The sequence below is a fragment of the Cupressus sempervirens genome, chromosome 7, assembly GCF_028749045.1.
Source record: "Cupressus sempervirens isolate cs-2001-9-10 chromosome 7, ASM2874904v1, whole genome shotgun sequence".
In the NCBI taxonomy this organism is placed as follows: Eukaryota; Viridiplantae; Streptophyta; class Pinopsida; order Cupressales; family Cupressaceae; genus Cupressus; species Cupressus sempervirens.
The window spans coordinates 633,691,360-633,712,568 of NC_143124.1; the positions used below are offsets into that span (position 1 = coordinate 633,691,360).

The window sequence follows — 21,209 nt, forward strand, 5'->3', positions numbered from 1 at the left end:
CTGTTTAACTCAAGACTTCGATTAATATATGGTGGATATCTCAAATCATTATATGTTCTATGAATTTGGTGTGTGTGTGTGCGTTTTTAAAAATATTTTAAGAAACTGTATATTTTCAAATGTCTGATAAAAGTTCCGATTTATTGCCAATTTTTTCGCCAAGTTTTTACCAATTCTGAGATTTTCAAATTTTTTGGATTGGCTGAGATATTGCGGAAACCTAATTTTTAAGCTATGGTAAAAGCAATGAATAATAATATGTTATAGCAATTCATCTCCAACTGAAGTTTGTTGAAATTCCATAGTCCTTTAGATGTTACTTCTGATTGTATATTCCTAATATAGATATAGCGATAGTCTTAAACAATTAGAGGCCAGTATTTATTTATTTTTAAAGTGGACAACTTGAAAAAGTCAATGAAATAGCAATAGACAACCATTTGTCACAACTAAGTAGACAATAACTCCAATAAACTACTGGATAAATGCTTTCACAGTGACTGTAGGCAATGTGCAAGTTCTTTTACTTTCTAACCTGACTGTAACATCTCGGTTCATGTTCAAAATCCACTGCAGCCACCAATAAGGATGTAACATAGCCCCATATTACCAACTTTCTAGCCCATGACTCCAATTAAGATAAATGGCTTACAAATCTTAAATACAAAAAATCAAGAGAATTGCAAAACTTAACCACGTAGGAATGCCAGTAAATGTTAACTGCAACTGTTTCATTTGGTCAGCCAGTACAACATAATAATTTGGTTATTTCATTCTATGTACAAGAATCATAGTACCACACTTTTGACTATTTTGTTCCAAACATCCTAGCATTTATTTCTGTAATTCGAATATCTGAAATGGGGTCAATAGGATCTTCTTCATTTGTTGATGCATGTCCAGATAATTTTTTTGAAGATTCTCTTGTGTGTTCATCTGCAAATTCACATGCCAACCATGAAACTGCAAAATGTGCAGGATCATAAACAATCATGGAAGAATGAAGCAATTAAAAGAACCATTTGGATTGTGGATGAACTTATTCTTCGAACTTCATTTCAGAATATCAAACAAATTTCATTTCTATTTGAAACAAAAAAAACAGTCCATCAAAAAACTTAAAAATTGCTGCATTTTTCACCATGAAAACACGCAGACCAAGAACACGTTGTCTGGAGACTTTAAGATAGAAAGCAATTCAGCAACACATTGCAATGAAAATGCAGCAGGCACCAACACTAAAATGTTCTATAAAGTGTACAAACAAACTTTCCTGAATTCTAAATGTTTGAAACAAAAACTCATCCCAGATGCAGAAAGACAAAGAAATCGAGTATATGGTGAAGAACAAACACCTTTAGTGGGTTTTCACAGAAGCAATCTATATACATAAAAAGCAGTTGCAGAAGAAAGAATATTTTTGTAAACAAAATAATCAAGAAAATATAAATGATAATGACTTTGAAAACTGGCATCAGCGAAGTATAGAACTTCAGAATTTGACAAAAAAGAAAAGAGTTCTTTGAACTGTTGTCTAAGGTAAAAGACGACATAGAAAATATTGAGAAATAAAGCTATTGTCTAGGCAGAGAAAGGGAATGCTATAGTGGTGTTGGTTCCCAAAACCGCAGATTGGAATCCAACGAGCCTTGCCTCCTCAATGCTAGGATATCCAACCAGTTAAGGCCAACTTGACGGGATTGATCAATGTGATCCAAATCCCCTGTGCTTCCGGCTCTGCAAAACCAAGGCGGGTGTACCTGATCCTGGATGAAACACTTAGATCCAAGACGCTTAAAGCAAATTAATAAAAATGCGAATGTGAATACAATAAAAGTTTTCCAAATGGCAAGAATTATAGAAAGCTTTAAGATAGCAAATTACGAATTAAGACTAAAAGTAAATAATTGTATGAATGTTTTTTAAATAAAAGTGATTATTATAGGTGACTGCAACGAATGAATATATTAATTCTTCAATGGAAAGAAATGAAATAGTTGCCGGCATATGGATTGTGAACCAAGAGTAAAAGAACAATGCTTAATTGAATGGGCAATTAGAGTCCATATTATAAGTTGAGACGTACAACTTTATAAAGTGTAATATATTTAAACTATAAACAATTTTAATATTTCAGATGCGACGGATCAATTATATAAATGCAATTTAAACTAGTCTAAAATGCACTTTAACTCTTGTGGAGACAAACTAGACATAAATACGAAAATAATTAAGATTTCACAATATTTATGTTTATCAAATTTAAAATGCAATAATGACCCAGTCCACTTATTCGAATATTAAAATATTTATAGAAAATAATAAAAAACATTTATAAAGGACACAACTCAATAATAGTTTAAACTCCAAAATATAAAATAAATAATTATGCCAGAAATAAATCACAACAAAGACGCTCCTTACAGATGATCAATTTATTGCAGATGTATCTGGACCGCACAAATCCACCCAATAATCCACCATCCACAGGCTTAGTTCAAAAGGTCATTTTCTTTTCAAATGAAAAAGTATAATATATCATAGAGTACAGCACAGGTAAAAAATTAAAAATATGAATATTGTTCTCTCATCTTTGTTAGATTTTACATCCTATATTTATAGACAAGCAAAGGTTGTCGATTGCTTTCCAAGCAAGACACCCCTACATAACAAATAACTAAATATTAAACATAAGATTGATATCCGAATAATCCAACTGCCTATTTATCCTTCAATGGTGATTAAAATTAATCTTGAAAGGTTAAATTAAAATATATTTCTATCTCCATATTTCCCATTCGCGTAGGTTTCTACTCTCAACATATGCCATTATTAAAAGATATCTTTGCTTGCCCTTGCACACGACTGGCTTGTTTGGACACAACTTTATTATCTGCCATGTGAGACTTTATATGATTTCAATATTGCTAAGCACTTATATCATGTTACGCGTCCATCTGAGACTTCCGATTATTCCTGTTGGTTCACACATAAATCTCCAAACCTGACGGCACCACAAAGTGAAAAGGCCACCTAATGCATCATTCTTTCTCCTGTGCGTACTCTCTAATTCTTGTTGGAATATTTAATACGGTGGTTGTCTTGCCCCTAGAGCCAAATGCCCACCTACCCCCTGACAACCAGCAGAACAGCCAGAAAAAATTAATACGGGTAGGTGAGATTTTCAAATTTGGAAATGAGACAAAAGGAATGTTTTATTCATTCATTCATAGAGTTTTCAGCAGATCAGTAGTTGCAGAAGAGAGCAGAAGAAGGAAGAAGAAAAGAAGTTTGTGCCTGCAGTTGCACGTGTTTCCCCTGTTCTCTCTGTAAGTTTGTTATTGTTGAACTTGTCCTGTTGAAGCAGTGATTGCTCCAGGCACCATTGTATGCAGCCATTAGAGTTGCAGGTTCAAATTTTTTTGAAGTATTACCAGTTTAGGGTTGTTTTAGGGTTTTCTGGTTGAAGCCGAATGCTCCCAGATTTTGTAATAGTTTAAATCTCAGTTGAATAGAAATGCAAGCAGGCATACTTGAATCTATTGTTTTTCCTCTTCTATTTATTGTATTTGAGAAACTTGGTTGAAAGGTTAAAGCTTGGCTCTCTGGTTTTAATGGTGAAAGCATTCACGTTAGAATATTTCTCAGTTATAATTTTTCAGTTGAACAGAACACTCGGCATCCTCTTTCTCAGTTGGAGCCGAGCTCACTCGGCATCTATTGTTGCCGAGCATTTCCTTTGAGAGCCAAGCTCACTCGGCATCTTTTTGGTGCTGAACTTTTTCCTTTGTGTGCCGAGCTTACTCGGTACCTTCAAGTGCCGAGCAATCTGTGACTCGGCACCTTCAAGTGCCGAGCAAAACTGGCACTCAGCACCTTCATGTGCCGAGCAGTTTTTAAGTGCCGAGCAAAATTCTAGGTTTAGGGTTGTGAGTTTAAGTTTGATTTTTATTTCTCACAATTCTGACAGCTCCAATGATATATAGAAGACGCAATAATTTCATGAATATCAACTCCTTCAAATCGTTCTCCAGTCTGGACTTATTGACATGCGGATACATCTCTTATGCCTTCAAATAATGATACCCTTCAGCGTGGTTTGCACAACAACTTATATGACGCCTCCTCATTCAAACGCGTGTACACCTGCCCCAAAAACACAGAGTTAGATATGTATATATTATCAAATAGCAACCAAAAATATATTCCTCATTCGATATCCAAAATAAAAAGACCCATGCTTTGTCAGCGACTGTCCATGGTTAATAGATAAAGTATTGAATAAATTTATGGCTTAAATTTCTTGTTCTTTTACTGGTGTATCGTTCAAAATAATAGGCCATACTTCTGAAATATCAAAATGCTCATATGTTTAATATTCCATACTTGATGGCTTTGATTCTCTATATCCGGCAAGCATTACATAGTCAAATAAAATCTTGTTTTGACATCTCTAACTGTCAGTCTTGGAATGGCTGATTGATTGTATTCGCTGTTTTGAGATTTCCAGCAGTCATTGTACCAATAGCAAATTTCTCTGATGATACACACTGCCTACACATCACACTGTCTTATGCTTTGGTCTCAATGTATGCAGCGTCATGTATTGTTCATTTGTATCAAGCTGTGCATATTTCTTCATTTGTAATCTGAGAAGAATTCTGAATAAGTGCTATGGACTGGTGCCTTTGTGTGGAATAAGGAAGAGTCTGCCTGAAATAAATCACAAGTATGTTAGCTGTACAACAATATCGATTCATCTGCTGAATGGTACTGCAATTAGTTGTTTAATCCTTTATTTATTTCTTTGAAACTGGATAACTTCAGACGACATCATAGGGTGAGACTCAAAAGAATTATATCCATATGGGCTCATTCCATAGCCCTCTTGTGCACCATATAGTTGTTGCTATTGCTTATTATGTGTATTGACGGCATCTTCAAAGCACAGGCAGGCACTTCCTGATAACATTTGAACTTATTTTATTGGCCCTTTTCTTATTATCAGAATTGCTACCTTAATATATCTTCTCCATAATGTCTTTATCCAGATTTTGATACATATTATTGCAATAAGCAACACCATGGACATTATTCCATTATGTACTCACTCACATTTTTCCCATGGTTTAGCAGAGAAGTATTTATCACTGCTATAAACACATCTTCCCTTCATCGTTTCTGAATGTTTTACAGCTAGATTACTCTTCTAATCAGATTGTTGTCTTTACAATACAATGCTTATGCAGGTTGCTGCATGAATTCGAAAGTCGCCTGTGTAAAGGCATGGAGTCATATTCTGTGTTGCTTCTGTTATTGAGAGTGTTTATTTATGTTGTTCATTACCATCGCTCCCTCTGCTTGTTAAATGGAGCCTCTCGTATCTTGAATGGAGGCCATAAATTTTTGGAAATAATTTGGGCTCCATCAAGTGGTATTAAACAAATGTATGGCTCCAAGATATTTGACCCTCTTACCAATAGTGGTAGTTATAAAACCTTGGATCATAAACCCCATTATCAAGATCATGAAAAAGTTAAAAAAGCCATTGCTCAATCTTCTTTTATGATATCAATAAGAAGCATCTCGTTTCAAATAAGGATCCCACAAACTTCACCTCTTACAGTTTCAACCAAGAGAAAAACCATGCATGATGCAACCTTCACAACAGTGAACAACCATTGTTGCTGTCCCCATGCAACTGATCGAATAACAAATGAGAATCAAACTTCCCATTCCATACAAAACCTCCCAAACAAGCAAGCCAAGCCAAGCTTCACTAGCAATTGGCAAGTACAAAATGATCATGTGAAGGATTAACAAGTGAGAATTGGCTCAATGACAAACTTCCCATTTCTCCTATTCATAGGTAAGGAAGCAACAAGCAAGAGGAAACTGGTCAAAATCTTCATAGCCACCTTCGCACCATTATTTAATGCCCCAAGCAAAAAATAATCAATGTACCCAACACACAAACAAACATACTCACAAATCTCCATGGTGGCCCCTTTGCTCCCTCAAAGAAAGTGGCATTGAAACATGTACTCCAAGCATTAAATGCTTTCACAATATTGAATGCATTTTACAATTAACCAAAAAACATTAAATGCATTCCTCCAATGAGCCCGCCTGATCATGTTTTTATAACCATGGCCCACTCAGTTTGCCAACCACATCAAATACATTTCCGATGTCAGATACAATCTCCAATAAGGAAATATTGTCCAATTACAAAATATTAAATATTAGAAAATGCAAGATGTACATCTTTCCAATGTTTGCCAACTGTTGTACAATAGCACATTGAGAAAAACGTATAAAGGGCCAACCATAAACAAGCTTATTACACAAGACATTTCACAACCATCATGCATCATCTCAAACTAAACATTTATATGCTCCAACTGGTGATGAAAAGTAAGTTTCTCTGCTATGCTAGTGACACCCTAACATGACATTGAATCATGCTTCTAGCCCAATATCTGAACATGCTACTCAACGCCAGACTTTTTAAAAAGGCTTGAGGAGCAAACATATACTTAATCTTTCAACGTGCATTTAAAAGACTAACCACAATCTACCCATCCCCATCCAACCAACTACACCAAAAAAAGGTAGCCACATATCCTCAAGTAAAACATTTGCTATCCACGTCTCTTGCACACAGAACCCGTATATAACAATGTTAAAGACCCCAAAACAATTCAAAATTGGCAAGCTGATTTTTGAGCAAGAAACAGACACAACTCTAACTCGGCAAGCTGATTTTTGACATAGAATCAGACTCAGTTATCAAACATGACCAAGACTTGGCAAATTGAAAACCCATGAAACAGAGATATTTTTAAGAACTTAAACCTGTATCGTGCACATTTTAATAAGTAAACTTCAAAGACAATATACTAAGATACTAATAAAATAGAAGCTACTTTAATACATCAATCACATGAATATAAAGGTATATTTTTGCTGAAGGAAACAACTTTTTAGTTATATATGAATATTGTCAGATGTATACTAAACTCATCATCAAAACTAACACTGCAAGTTTATGGCATCAAGGAGTATTGGCAAGATACAGAGGGCTACAAGGCATCACAAACGTAACTTACATCATTTCTAGACCCATATATCCATTGTGTACCACTTAAATTATAGTGCCTCCCATGTTTACATTTTGTCATTGCTTTATTTTTATCCAAGTTAGACTCTGTATATGATTTACTCCTGTGACTGTCCGTATATTATTCCTTTGTATTGGCATTCTTGTAATATCATTGCAGATGTGCATAGTAGTTGTGATTTCACAGATGATCATATATGCACGATGGCTCTACAATGATGTGACATGATGTTATATAATGACATCTCAATACACACACACAGTTGTATGTGTGTATTGACAATTGCTTGCTTATAGTGAGTTGATGTACTTCCATGTCGACACACGAATGATGTGCCAATGATTTGATTTGATGTTATCGCACCGATCATGTTTTGTTATTGATTTTGTTCAAGGATTCGTTATATGCTCACTATTGCAATAAAATGATATTTGATGCATTTAATTAGAAGAGATTAGTATTGTTATCCTTTAGAAATGATTAAATGTAAAAGGGATGATATCATGACATTCAAACACATAAGAATAACTTCGCTGTTAAAATTCCCCTTCAATAGCTTCAGTTATTTGATTAATTATATATGTGCTTTAGCTATTTTATATAAATGAGCAGGTACACTTGACATGGGAATGCTTTGGTACAAGCAAGTACGGGGCATCGACTTTACTTGGCTTCACAAATTGGATTGTGCCCACATCCCCAACGGTAGTTACAAGAGATAGTCATATTGGTCTTTCATACTACCCAACAGAATTATTATTCCTGATTAGGCTATAATTCCATACTGCATATCTTTGTCCCTCTGGTTACCACTTTGGTAATGACCGATTACCCTCTTGCATACTATGAAAGACCAGTAACAAGTATATGGGCATAGTCAAATGTCTATAAATTGTTATGGTTGAGTTATTTAAATTTAGCAATATATTTTTAAGTATTTAAAGTGGCAGTTTATTAGTTATTTTATAATTTGACTCTTGTGGGCATTATATTATTTATTGATTTATTTTCAATTAGAGCCTTTTTATTTGAAAATGAAGTTCATTTTGAACAACTTGTTATTTTTAATTTGCTCTTGGCTTTCGAACCCTCTATGCTTGGAATTCAATTTTGGCTTGTATTGGGAGATTGATCGGGTTGCATTTTGTGGGTGTTGGCTTCACGGATTTCTCTTGTTGATTGCAACTGGCTACCCAGATTTCATTTCCTTCCATTGAGTCTTTGGAGGTTTCTTCAGTTTGGGGTTTTTTCCTTAAGTTTTGACATAGGAATCTTCATACCTCGCCAGTTCTTCAATTAAATTATTGTTTGTGAGTTGCAGAGGGTTTATTGGGGGATTGCAATCATGTTTCCATTTTGTAGAAATGAATTTAAGTGAGATTATGGTGTTTTCCATATTTGAATGTGAAAATGAGGGTTTCCATACTGTTATGCTATCTATTAGTTTATGGATAGGCCTATTGTGGATTTTATCACATATTTGTGTTCTTTGTATGTGGGAAGCAATGGGCTTTCCCATATTTTCTATTGCAATATTTAAAATTCTACTGCTTTTAGAGGTCCATCAATGGTGATGGCCTCCATGACTGGTTTTTGGACAAGTTTTGCAATTCTGAAGAGTGGAATTTTATGAGTTGAAGATATTACTATGGTATCAAACAATTATATTATATATGAGATTTTTTTATGGGACCACTCTTGGATCCATACTCTTGGTTGAAACTTGAGACCAATCGAGTGTGTTGTGAACATAGCTGACAAGTGCTATTACAAAAATTAGATTATTATGTACTGAGGTTCTTATTGTATTGTGATATTTGGGTACTTGGGTTGTCTTGAGCCTACAATTAGGTTTTAGAGTGAGTCTATGGATTGGCTCTTACGTCCGTGGCCCATAAACGGTAAGCTTGGCAATAATATTTGTAGTGTTGTCTAATTAAGTAATGATATAGTAAAAAATTTAGGGTAAAACACTACTTAAATAACAAGATTCCTCAAGCATGCCATGAGTACTATCATGAGGCTATGGGTGACTTGGGAAGGCATGCTTGCTATGGAGCAAAATGACTTGTTCATGGGACATGCCCATCCATGTAGTGATAGGACTTGCATGATCACCACTTTTGTCTATTTGAGAGAATCAATGGCTCCATATGGTGTGTACGTGTGAGCACATCCAATGACACTCCCTACTCAACACTCTCGAGTCTAGCACCTTGTTTAAATTGAGTAGAAACCCTATTAGTCTATGTTTGCATGCCTGCACATGTAGGCATTTTTTTCTTACTAGAAGTGGTATGCCCACACATGGAGCATTGGTTCTTGCATAGTTTCCATTCTCGTTCATTTGAGAGGATGTTTGATGCTTTGAGTATGGGCTTGGAATTATATGCTTGGGTGTGTTTCCCATCCATTAGCATGCATTGCAATCAGTATGGTTCTATGTTGCCCTGTATGCACTTTTATAACATGTGGGTTAGCTTGTTTCCCTTGTGTGCATTGCATCTTGTTTGAGTCATATGACTATCTCTTTGAGCATGGTGTGGTGGACCTACAGGTACCACATGGTCAAGTGGCGCGATATGTCACTGTTGAGCACTGGCGTACAAGTTTGCATATGGATCCAAAGTGTATTGCACCACCTTCTTTATAATGCACTTCCTGCTCGTTTGAGTGTTAATGTTTATAGCTTCGTTCAGATAAATTATTCATATACCATAAAAAGAACATCTTGATTAAAAGATTCATAATATTATTTTAATATTCATATACTCATATATTAATATATTTAATTGAAGCTATGCTCATTTAATATATTATATATTAAAAGCATACTTTATATCCTTCTATGTCTTTGGGTATCGTTGAGCATATTCTTTTGTCTCCCTTAGAAATTGGTTTCGGTGTTTTATGTATATTAAGCTCCTTGTTAATGGATGGTCGAGTTCCTAGTGGCACGTTTTTGTCCTATCCTTCTATGCCGATAGGTGTGTCGTTTTACATGTTAGGGTTATCTTCATTGTCGAAGATATAGAGGGGGTATAAATATATTGGGCACCATAACATCTTGATAGATTAAATATACACACCGAAGATATATCTTGCATTGTTTATATATAAGGATCGGACACCGATACTTAGAATAATAACTCAAGCACATTATGAAGGCGCTATTAAGAGAGAGGAAGTATATCTAAGGAATATACCATAAATGAAATTATAATGATATATATGTAAGGGACTATTTAAGGGTCTAGTTTATAAGAATATATGTATGATGTCTCTAAGTTGATATAGAGGTATACTTGAAGTCCTAAGACATTCATAAAGACAATTAAATTAATAAATCTAATCGATATTTTAACTTTGAGGACTCCTTATCAGGGCATTACATAAATAATCTTAAAACAAATCTAATGTGCCTAAATAAGATATGAAAGTGTAAATTATCAAAAAAGAGAAAAGTGCATTCTTGAGAATGAGATAATTAAATGTGATTATGAAAGGATATAATGGAAAGGCATCATAAAAAGACATTAACAGGGTATATGAAGGAAAAGTGAGTGATAGAGTGTGGAATCAAGGGGAATCATACACATTAAGTATATGTGAGGACAAGGATGATGATGTGAGAGAGTAAAGTGGAAGAAATACATTATGAGGCACGTAGAAGCCATTTAAGTATATCACATTACTTTTTGGGTGTGTATACACACACACACACACACAATTTATTATAATTTGGTTAATACTAATTATATATCTAATTTCTCCTTTTTTGTTGCATCACACAGAGGTTTACTAGATTTAATAGAATATTAAACCTTGGACACCAATCAAGGTTTTCATTCCCAACATTTGGATATGTTGCGAGGCCTTAGTTGCTCCATAAGGAGAGAGATAAGACCAAAAAAAATTGTGTTAAAATTTTGAGAAGAAATTTTTTACTTTCTTTTGAAAGAAAAATCGTACATAGTAAAAATAGTTATTACGAAGAGGTGGGGCAATACACAATAAGCACTACCTAAGGGTACAAGGCACTAAAGTGATGTCATAGACAAGAGAGGGGACCTATAAAGATATAATTGCTAGGATGAGTTAGGGACATTGATTGGAAAAAGATGGATAAGGGGAATAGGATGAATAAAGTAGTAGAAATAATGAGATATAGAGAATAAAATAGAGGAAGAAAAAAAATGCTACAGAATGAGATACCTAGCAATAATGTTCAGAGACCACCAATATGTCAAATTACTGAGGCCGTAGTATAAGGATTTGTAGAAGATTAATAAGAGTTTAGATTATTGAGTTAGAGAGCACCGAGGAGGGTGTTTCTGATTGCACCAAGGGGATGTTGTGAAAAAATAAAACATGCCAAAGGGGCTGCAGCTAAATAGAAGCAGAGAAAAGAAAAAGTACTTGGAATTGATGGATTGTGAGGAAACTATGGAGAAACTCTATGGAATGCCAACACCTTATATATTTATGATATGGAACTGGAAATAGAAATATAAGAGTGACAGTTTTGATAAAGGGACGAGTAGAAATATAGTATTATAATCAACTAGGATTATATAAGAACAAACTTCCCAAAGGATGCAGACTCCTACACCAACAGACATAATATGGAAATGACCCTTGTTGACCACATGCCATCCCTAGTGCCACTTATGGAACAATACAAAGAAAAGAAAAGAAAGGACTTGATAACATACTTTGTAAAGAGAAAAGAAAGTGATAGGGAGAGAGCGAGAGAAACATGAGGAAAATGCCAAAACTTAGTACCACAGCGATTTATAGGATACTACATTAAAAGCCTAAGGAAAGGGATATTAAAGAAATTGTTGAGGTAATCTTTTAGTTTCAGAAATGGCCTGTTTTGATGAGCATAATGATGTTGAAGCATATCTAAGGGAAATCGAAGATTCATCTAGAGATGAAGAGTTTTTTATGGAAGCCGTAAATTGTACACTAATATTTTATGCTGCAATGTGATGGAATACACATAAGTGTTGACTTCATACATGACACGAAGTAAAGAGTTTGATAAAATGTAGATATATCAAGGATTATAAATATTATGATAGGATACCTACTTATAGAAAAGCTTCTGATCCATATTAACATAGAGTGCATTGCATAAAATTGGAATAGTGAATCAAGTAAAATGGGTCTGATTATTCTATAGGACTTCAAGATTATCTTCTCCACCTTGGTATTTAAATCAAGAATAGGGAAAGACAAGACACAGGAAGTTCATTGGAGGATTTCTTCCAACTCTAAACTTTTAGGTCCAGACATAGAAAATCAGTCAAGGGACCTGCCCTTGATTAGGGAAGCTACTAAGGTGTATCATGATAAATGACCTATTCTCGTTCTTGAATTTTCCAAGAAGATCAAAGAGTGACAAAGTAAAAATGGATTTCTCATTATTAAATTTCATAATAAGAAGATTAAAAATCGACAAAATAAAAATGTAATGCTCATTCTTGAAATTTACAACAAGAAGATCAAAGTAAATAAAGGAAAAATGCATTCCTTGTTCTTGTAATTTACAACAAGAAGATCAAAGAAATACATGGGAGTTGGTGAATATAGAAGATTTTTGCACAACCTACAAACGTAGTAAGCTAGAGATAAAGAGAATCCAATTAGAGACCCATGTTCTGATACATATCAAAAATTAGGAAACAAGAAGAACAATCTTATGCCCAAATTGAAGAACTTAAAAAAAATTGAGTTTTGCAACGTAATGTTAGTTTTCTAAATTGGGCATGATAAACAGGAAGGATTAGTAGAATTTCAAAGCTAAAAAAAGCATGGCATAAAAGGCAAGCAATAGAGAAACCTAAACTAAGAAGAAGAAGACCTAAGAGGAAGTTGTGAATTGTTGATTACTATTATGATGAAACTTCACATGAGGAACAACTAGAAAAAGGATTGGGCAATGTACGAAAGAGGCAAAAGACTATGAAGAGGAGAGAAAAGGAGAACAACTACGTGAGATAGTTGTCTATTGCCTATGGCTATTGACCTAAGTTATCAAAGGTGCAAGGATTAGGCGTCGAAGGGGAAAGTGGATGCTTGCAGAGGCGAGGCAAAGGCACTCAAAAGCCCACAAGGTGTGTAAAATTTCCATGTGGATGCCTTCAAATGCATAAGCCCACAAAGTGCATAAAATTTCCCTGTGGATGCCTTCAGATGCACATCCCTATGCATTGGAAGGTATCCACAACGAGATTTTATGTACCTTACGGGCTTCCAAATGCACCCAAGATAATCTATGGTCACCAAGACGTACAGTACCAAAAAAACTTAATAAAGTGAAAAAAAATCACTTAAAGCATGTGCAAATATACATCTTTTTTTTTTTTCACCACTAAACCCTAAAATGGTCCTAATAGAGGCCATTCATTGTTTTTGCATCTCATTTTCTTTTCTATTTTTCTCTCTTCTTGTTTGGTCTCCATTTTGGCATTTTGAAGGGCAAATGATTATTTCCAAAGAGGATCGATTATGGGGTGTCAACTAGCTTCCACAAAGGAGATCTAAGCATCTCAGGTAATCATTGGATTCTCCTCTTGAGTCTACATTAAAACCCTAATTTACTTATGTGAGTAAACATATTCTGAGAATATGCTTGAAAAGGGGAAACAAGAATTATTAGACCCTAGAAACACTAGCAAAGCATGGGAAAGTTTGTCACCTTTTTAATGAGAAAAATAGCAAGTACAAAGGCAAAAATAGCAACATTTGGAGTAAAAAAAAAGATACAATCAAACATCATCAGAATGAGTAGTGTTCAAGCAAATGAATAGTCTCAAAGAGATAACCACAAACAAAGACCTTGGGGTTATAACACAAGGGTTTTTGGATCACTTTCAACTTTTAAGGGAATCTTTCAATAGTTGCGACAACGGTGGTTTGGAATCCTAAATTAAAATTTCAAGTAGAGGAAGCTAGTGCATAGAGGACTTGAATGGTAGGTCACCCTCAGGATATTGCAACACTCTTAAGAGAGAAATGTGTGTATGTAAATGCAAAGAAATGGAAAAGAATCCTCAGACGTAGACAGATTCGAAAAATTAAATGTGCAAGAAGGGAAAAGTTTGCAGCTATACTACCAAGAACTATTATGAAAGCATTACAAATCATTGAATCTTAACATGAGCAAAAAGAGCAAAGACAAAATAAAGGAGGGGAAAATAAGAATGTTGCAACCCACTCAACACTAGTCTCCAAAAACCTTGAGGTGGGATCTCAAGCAGCAAACAAGATGGAAGTTGGAGAAAATGGACCCACAAAGTCATACAACCCTTCCTCGACACCCTTAGCATGGTGTACATATTTGTTTGTAAATGAGTTGATGTTCATGAAGGAGAGACTTCAGTTTTTAGAAGCAAGGAGTCATATGGAGGACAGTGGGTTAAATTAACTAACCAATCATAATATGAAGCTAACAAGTGAGAACTAATCACTCAAAGAGCAGGTGCAAAAACTACAGCTTTTAATGGAAAAGGGGGAATACAAGTTGATCTTGTTAAAGGGGGCATTAGATCAAATAAGTACAACAAGAGGATGCAAAGGAAGTGGAAGTGAAAGAGACAACCCACAAATTAAAGAAATTCAATCCGCAATGGTGAACATGGAGTTAAAATAAAACCAAGGGAACAAATAGAAGACGTCAAATCATGGACTCAAGTAGTGAAAGAGCCATCAGACTCACTAAGTGAGCTTATAGAAAGAAAAGAAAGGAGGCAGATTTGAGAAGAGAAAGATAAAAATGACAAGGCAGAGAATATCATTATTAAAGGGCTACAAGACTATAGAAAACGAAAACATAAAAGATTTGGCAAGATACTTTCTTAAGAACCATCTAGAGTGGTATGGAATAGTTCAGCAAGCACGAAGGATTGGTAGACATGTAAGGTTCACTTTGAAGAACATAGAAGACAAGAAACATGATACTAAGGAACAAGAGGTTCCTCAAAGGCGCACACATATTTATAGATGAGGATCATACAATATTTCAGCAAGACGAAAGAAAAAAAGAATGGGAAAAGGTAAAGGCAGCAAGAGATAATGGAAAGTGAGCATGTTTAAGATGTGTAAGGCCCAAATCAGCAAAAGAATGAAACATTAAAAATAGGAACTCAGGGCCCCCTAGGAACACTTAGCTATAGTTAGTTGGAACTGTAGAGGATACCATTGGAGAAGAGAACCTGTTTAGGACCCATAGCTAAAGGTAAAGGCATTATCTTGCTCACAGAGACACATGAGCATGCCAGATGTAAAGTACTAGAGTTTGAGGGATACAAAAGAAAAAACTATTTGGAATGAACGAACTGATAGTTGCAAAGGACATGGAGTAAACACTGTTTTAATTAAGGAGACTTGGAGCAGATTTATAAATAAAGGGAAAGAAAATTGAAACAAATAGTAAATATGGCTGAAAATCACAGCGAAACAGATTGTCATAAGTGGCAGCATGCTACTTTGCTCCAAAGGGATCAAAAACATACAAGAAGAGTAACCTCAATCAAGGAGGATCCCTACAAATCACAAAAAATGGGCATTGCTATTTTAATAATTTGTGGTGAAATCCTTATAATAGGTGACTTTAATGCTATGACAACAAATAGCCAAGCTCTCAACCTGAAACAAAGCTATGAAGAAAAAAGTGATCCGCTATGGCTGGAAGAGGAGAATGATCAATTTTGGGAAAGGTCTTCAGAGGAAGAGGAAAACAAATGAATGTTAATCATTACAGAGCAGAGTTATTGGGCTTATGCAGCTTGTATAGCATGGTCATATGTAATGGTATTAAAATGTGGCCAAATTCTGGAAACATTACTTGTAAAACATACAATGGACAAAGTGTGGTTGATCATGTCGTATGCTCCCAATATCACATTGCAAGGGTAAACTAGAGATAGAGATAGGAGAATGCCCTATAGGGCTAAAATCAGACCACAACCCAATTTATGTAAATTTGGCATTTCAATTAAATGAGCAGCAGATGGAGAAAAATTATCTTAAGCCAAATAAAGCACCCTCACTAGGCAAAATTCTAATGAAACAAGAAAATCAGAAAATATTTGAAGGTGCTCTTAAAGGGCTGATTTGGAGCTCCAAGGGGGAATTCAAACACACATAGCAGCAAAATGTAAACAAAGATACCTTAGCTCCTCTAATTCACAAGGCATTAGTAAAGTGTAAAAAAACTAAACCCAAAAAAGAGGCAAAAAATACTTTTCCAACAAACCCTTGGTTTGATGATAAGTGCAAGCTAGCTAAAATAAATCTGAGAAAGAGAACGAGGAAAGAAAGATTATGAAAAGTTGTTATGAGGTAAAAAAGAAACATATGCAAGAATGAGAAGGATGAAGTTGATTGCTCTTGGAAAAGAAAACCTGAAAAAATCTTTGGAAAGAATTGCAACAAAAGAGGAAGAAAATAGAAAACAACATTACAGGGCCCCAATGGTTAGAAAATGCAAAAAAATTATATGAGCGTGAGAAGGATAAACATAGACCCCCCATAATCAAGGTCACAAATGAGCTTTTCACAATTAAAGATATCCTTCAAGGCATAAAGAGATCAGTAGGGGGCATTGATGTCCTGGCACCTCATATATATCGTATCCTCAATGATGTCAATAAGGATGGATTTCTTGAAAATTGGACGACTAGCGTGGTGATTCCTCTCCACAAAAGTGGTGACATACATAACCCATCAAACCATCACACTACCATGATTAACCCTCGCCTAGTGAAGCTCTTTGGTAGCATGGTTGAATGCAAAATCAGAAAATGGACTGAAATAGAATGTAAAAGAGTTAAAGGAAGGGCTAGTTTTAGACCAAAATATTCCACTATTGATCATGGCATTACACTTAGATTCTTGGTTGAAAAAGAATGGTACACATGGGGTGAGGAGGCTTTTTGCTGCTTTGGTGAGTTTAAAAAGGATTTTGACACAGTCCCACGAGACAGGCTATGTGATCAAATGGAAGAACTTGAAATTTCTATTGAACTCAGGGCTGTGGTACATAGACTATATGAGAAGGTCATGGCTAAAATCAGAACTATGGATGGAATGTCAGAACGCTTTGGCAGGGATATAGGTGTCAAACAAGGATGCTCCTTTTCACCAACCTTGTTTGGGTTATATATTTATAAGTTAGAAGAATGGTTAAACAAAATTAATGGTGATGGTGTTCAGCTAGCTAAGTTCGTGATAAAGCTACTCCTATACATGGATGATCTCATTTTAATTTCTAAAATTGAAGAAGCTACTCCTATACGTAGATGATCTCATTTTAAGTTGCAAGTTCTTTTGTCGATGAAAGGAATTGGAGTACATACTTCTTTATCCAGTCAATGAAGTGTAACCAGTTGGACTGAAAAAAAAAACTGAAGACTTGGTTTATATTCATTGCAACTTGTGTCTTTTGTCACATAAGGAGGAATACTACAAGGATGGGGCAGCAAAGCTTGGGACATAGCCCCTTAGTGTTACAACTTGGATGCAACCGTTAGGATCTTACTAGACTCACTACAAATTATCTAAGTTACCAGATTCTCTCCAGCAACCCTCAAAGTCTGGTTCAATTCTGTACAAAGTCTGGTCTTTGTCAAATTCTCTCCAAATTCTCTTGCAGATCTACGAATTTGCTGTAAATTCTGTCAGAGGAACCTAGGCAGAATTTGCAGCGAATTTTGAAGAATTTGCTGTCTAGACCTGGGTTGAATTCAGTCTCGGAACTTTTTTTTAGACTTTTTAATGTGTTTTTTTGACCTCTCAACCCTATGGTGACCACTAAAAAGACCAAAAAAGATGTTTATATGACATTTATGCATTTCTGTATGAAAATGAAAAATCGCTTATAAAGGAAATTCAAATTGACAAAAGGTGACATCTAAATTATGATTATAGAGGAATGTCTTTAAAAAGATATGATATCTTTGAATCTTTGACTTCAAATTGGTATCTCAACTTTTGATATAGCCTGGTCAGAAATGCTCTAACCAATAGGAAATGAAAATTCAGATAACTGCACTTATCTTTTGACAATTCCTTTCATTCTCAAACTGTCCCCTTGATATGGAAATATGTTCTATGCATGTGACCAAGCAAGTGCATCAAGTTGTATGTGTGGCTAAATGATGTAATTAATGTCCTATTGAACTGAAACATAGATTTGGTGGTGTATTTTGCTATGTTCCTGTAGTATTAGCAGATTCAAGTATGGATTTATTTTTTGTTGCATACATACAACCACATACATATTTTAAAAAAACATGTGTTTGTAGGGATGAACCCAAAATGAATCCAAACCTAAGCCCAAAAAAATTTAGATGAATTTTGAACCCGAATCTCAAACTCGCATCTGTAATAGAATCCGAACCAGCGACATAGCAAATTATAATGAAGATGATACCTCCCGGCACATCGTGCATCTAGTACAAGTGGAACGACTTTTGGTTGAAAAGCTCTTGAACTTGTAACACCTAAGGATGAAGAGGAATTTTTTGAGAATCCTTATGATTTTGATTAGTGAATCCTGATTGATGAACAAGATTTTGATTTTGTAATTGTAATCATAGTGGAAAATCTTTGCGATATATTGGACCAAATTTTCAAATGTAATTTTATCACTTATGATATTGTTGTCAGTTTAATGAATATATCACAGTGCGATTAACATATATAACTTGCCGAAACATGCGACTATTTAGTTTTGAAATCTGTGTTGAAAAGTAAGTTAAAAATATATTTAAAAGGAGTGGAAATTGGCAGATGAAAAGTTTGTTTTGTTTGCCGATGGAACACCTTTGTTTTTTTTCTTTTGTGAAGACAGAACATGCTGCATTACTTCCTGCAAAGACACCGCATTACTTCTTGATCAAAGACAGTTGTTTGAATCCCTAGTCAAAGTCATTAAGCAATGGCAAGCATAGGTATTTTAAAAATTATATTATAGAGTTTATAATTACAAAGCGGACACACATTTTTAAGTTTTATATTATAGTCTAAGCTTTATGTTATGAAGTTTATATGATAGTATGAGTTTATATTATAAAATTTATAATATATAGTATATATTATACTCTACTTATATTTAAAAGTAGGAAACATCTAAACAACAAACTAAAATACATTTCTTACAGAGGGGAAACAAAAAAGTTTCTTCATTAAAAGTTTTTGGATTAAGGTAAAAACAAGTTTTAGAGGGGACCCTGAAACCCCTTACATAGCATTACAAAAGATTTTCAAAAAGGAGTAACGTAACAAAAAACTGCTGGCAAAAGACCACCCAGCAAACCAACTAGCAACCAAACAAAAACCCATACACTAAACCAGAAACAGTAACTAAAAAAGAAATAGAGACCAAACAACACAGACACAAAAGGACTAAGCTAGCTCCTGAAGAGTATCAGAAGCCTGCTTCTCAATTATGGTGACCTCCTTCACAATGTCCTGGAGATGCTGGATAGTCTTAGCGGAGACTAGAAGTTTCCTCTTCAAACTCACTCGAGTCCTTTTCCCAAGACCTTCCTCTGCGTCAATCAAGATATCCTTCTCTGTAATGTCCCCTTCTAAAATGGAATCTTACAATAATAATTAAAATAAAGATTAAATAATAAATATATATAATTATAATTATAGTGGTTAAATTAAATAAATAATATCCTATAATATGTAATTATTTAAGTTAATCTTATATTAATGAAAGAATATATTATACATAATACTGTCAATAAATGAATATAATAGAATTGATAACTTATATGCTATTATTAATAATATATTATTAAATAAGAAAAATCTTATTCGTGACCACCAACTATAGTTTGTTTATAGACTGTTGACTTCTATATACCTTATACAATAAATGGGTATGTTTTAACAATGTAATGTGAGGAAAAAGATATGATAATTGACAATGTAAAGAAAGAGAGCCTAATTAACATATGAATAATAATTAGTAAAGCCACGCCACTTTGAGCTCCAATGATTAGATGTTTCTGTGAAGTGTTGCAGACTTCCAAAAATAATAAATGGGTTGTTCAGAAGGAGTAAGGAGGGGACAGCGGCATATATAAACATGATTACCATTCACTAAATGTAATAACCCCAATAGGTTATAACTTCTTCCAACACCAAAAATCTCTATACTTTAGTTGTTTGACATTTCGTCAAACACTTTGCAAGCAAGGGTCCTCTGACTGATATAACTTTTCAGATTGCTGCAGTGATTCTTGTTTGGATTTGCCTCAAAGAGAATGCTTACAGAGACTCCAAATTGTCTAAACAATGACCTAACATAAATATGCAACTAATTTTGGCAATAGTGAATGCATATATGAGTTCTAATCATGAAAATGATCACCTACAGCCAACTGGTATTTTAACAAACAGTTGGTATGCAAGCTAACTAGCTGATAAAAAATGATATATTAACGCTCAAAGACAACTATTAACAACCAGCAATTGTATCTCCTTAATTGAGAATGAGTATCCAATACAATATTCATACTAAGTTAGCCAAGACTCTTGGCGTTTACAAAGATATCAAAATATGATGATTGTTGGTTAAGTAATATGCACCTACAACTGCCAATGAAAACTAATGCAACACTAAATATCTAACTTCAATACTCCCCTACAGCAGTACGTCAATCACATGCATGATTAAATACAACTAAAGCCATGGATTGCTGATACCATTGGGAGGAATGTAAAAATGAATGATATATCTATTAATGAATGATAGGTCTGATACGAAATGACAATTACAACGGCACTCTATAGTGAAAGGCAACTATGAAAATACACATCAGACCTGGCATATGAAGTCGCCTTAGAGAATAGATGTATTGCAATACCACTGAACAGAAAATAACCTCCTCAAGTGCCCAAGTCGTGCCTCTCTAGCTGCCGCCCCTGATTGTAGATGGCTGTAATAATTTTCTTTGCTTTTTCAAATTTGCTTTTTCGGATTGCTTTTTTTTTTTTGGATTGCTTTTCCGGACCTGCTTTTTCGGCCTTTTTTTTTTTTGGACTGCTTTTTCAGCCTGC

The 21,209-nt window shown here is 34.6% G+C and overlaps 1 protein-coding gene across 12 annotated transcripts in view; it reads right to left on the reverse strand.

Annotated features, from left to right (window-relative positions):
• Positions 1–439: 439 nt before the first annotated feature.
• LOC149548289 (phosphatidylinositol N-acetylglucosaminyltransferase subunit P-like) overlaps positions 440–21,209 on the reverse strand; it is a 170,276-nt gene continuing 149,506 nt past the window's right edge. For 8 of the 12 annotated variants that reach the window (XM_089792355.1, XM_089792363.1, XM_089792354.1 and 5 more), the window contains one exon: positions 440–936. In XM_089792355.1, coding sequence (XP_089648481.1) covers positions 809–936 — 128 coding nt within the window. In that variant the 3' untranslated portion in view covers positions 440–808. Of the gene's footprint in view, positions 937–1,437; positions 1,779–21,209 lie in introns of those variants that run through there. The other 4 variants (XM_089792361.1, XM_089792360.1, XM_089792359.1 and 1 more) reach the window with 2 other exon arrangements.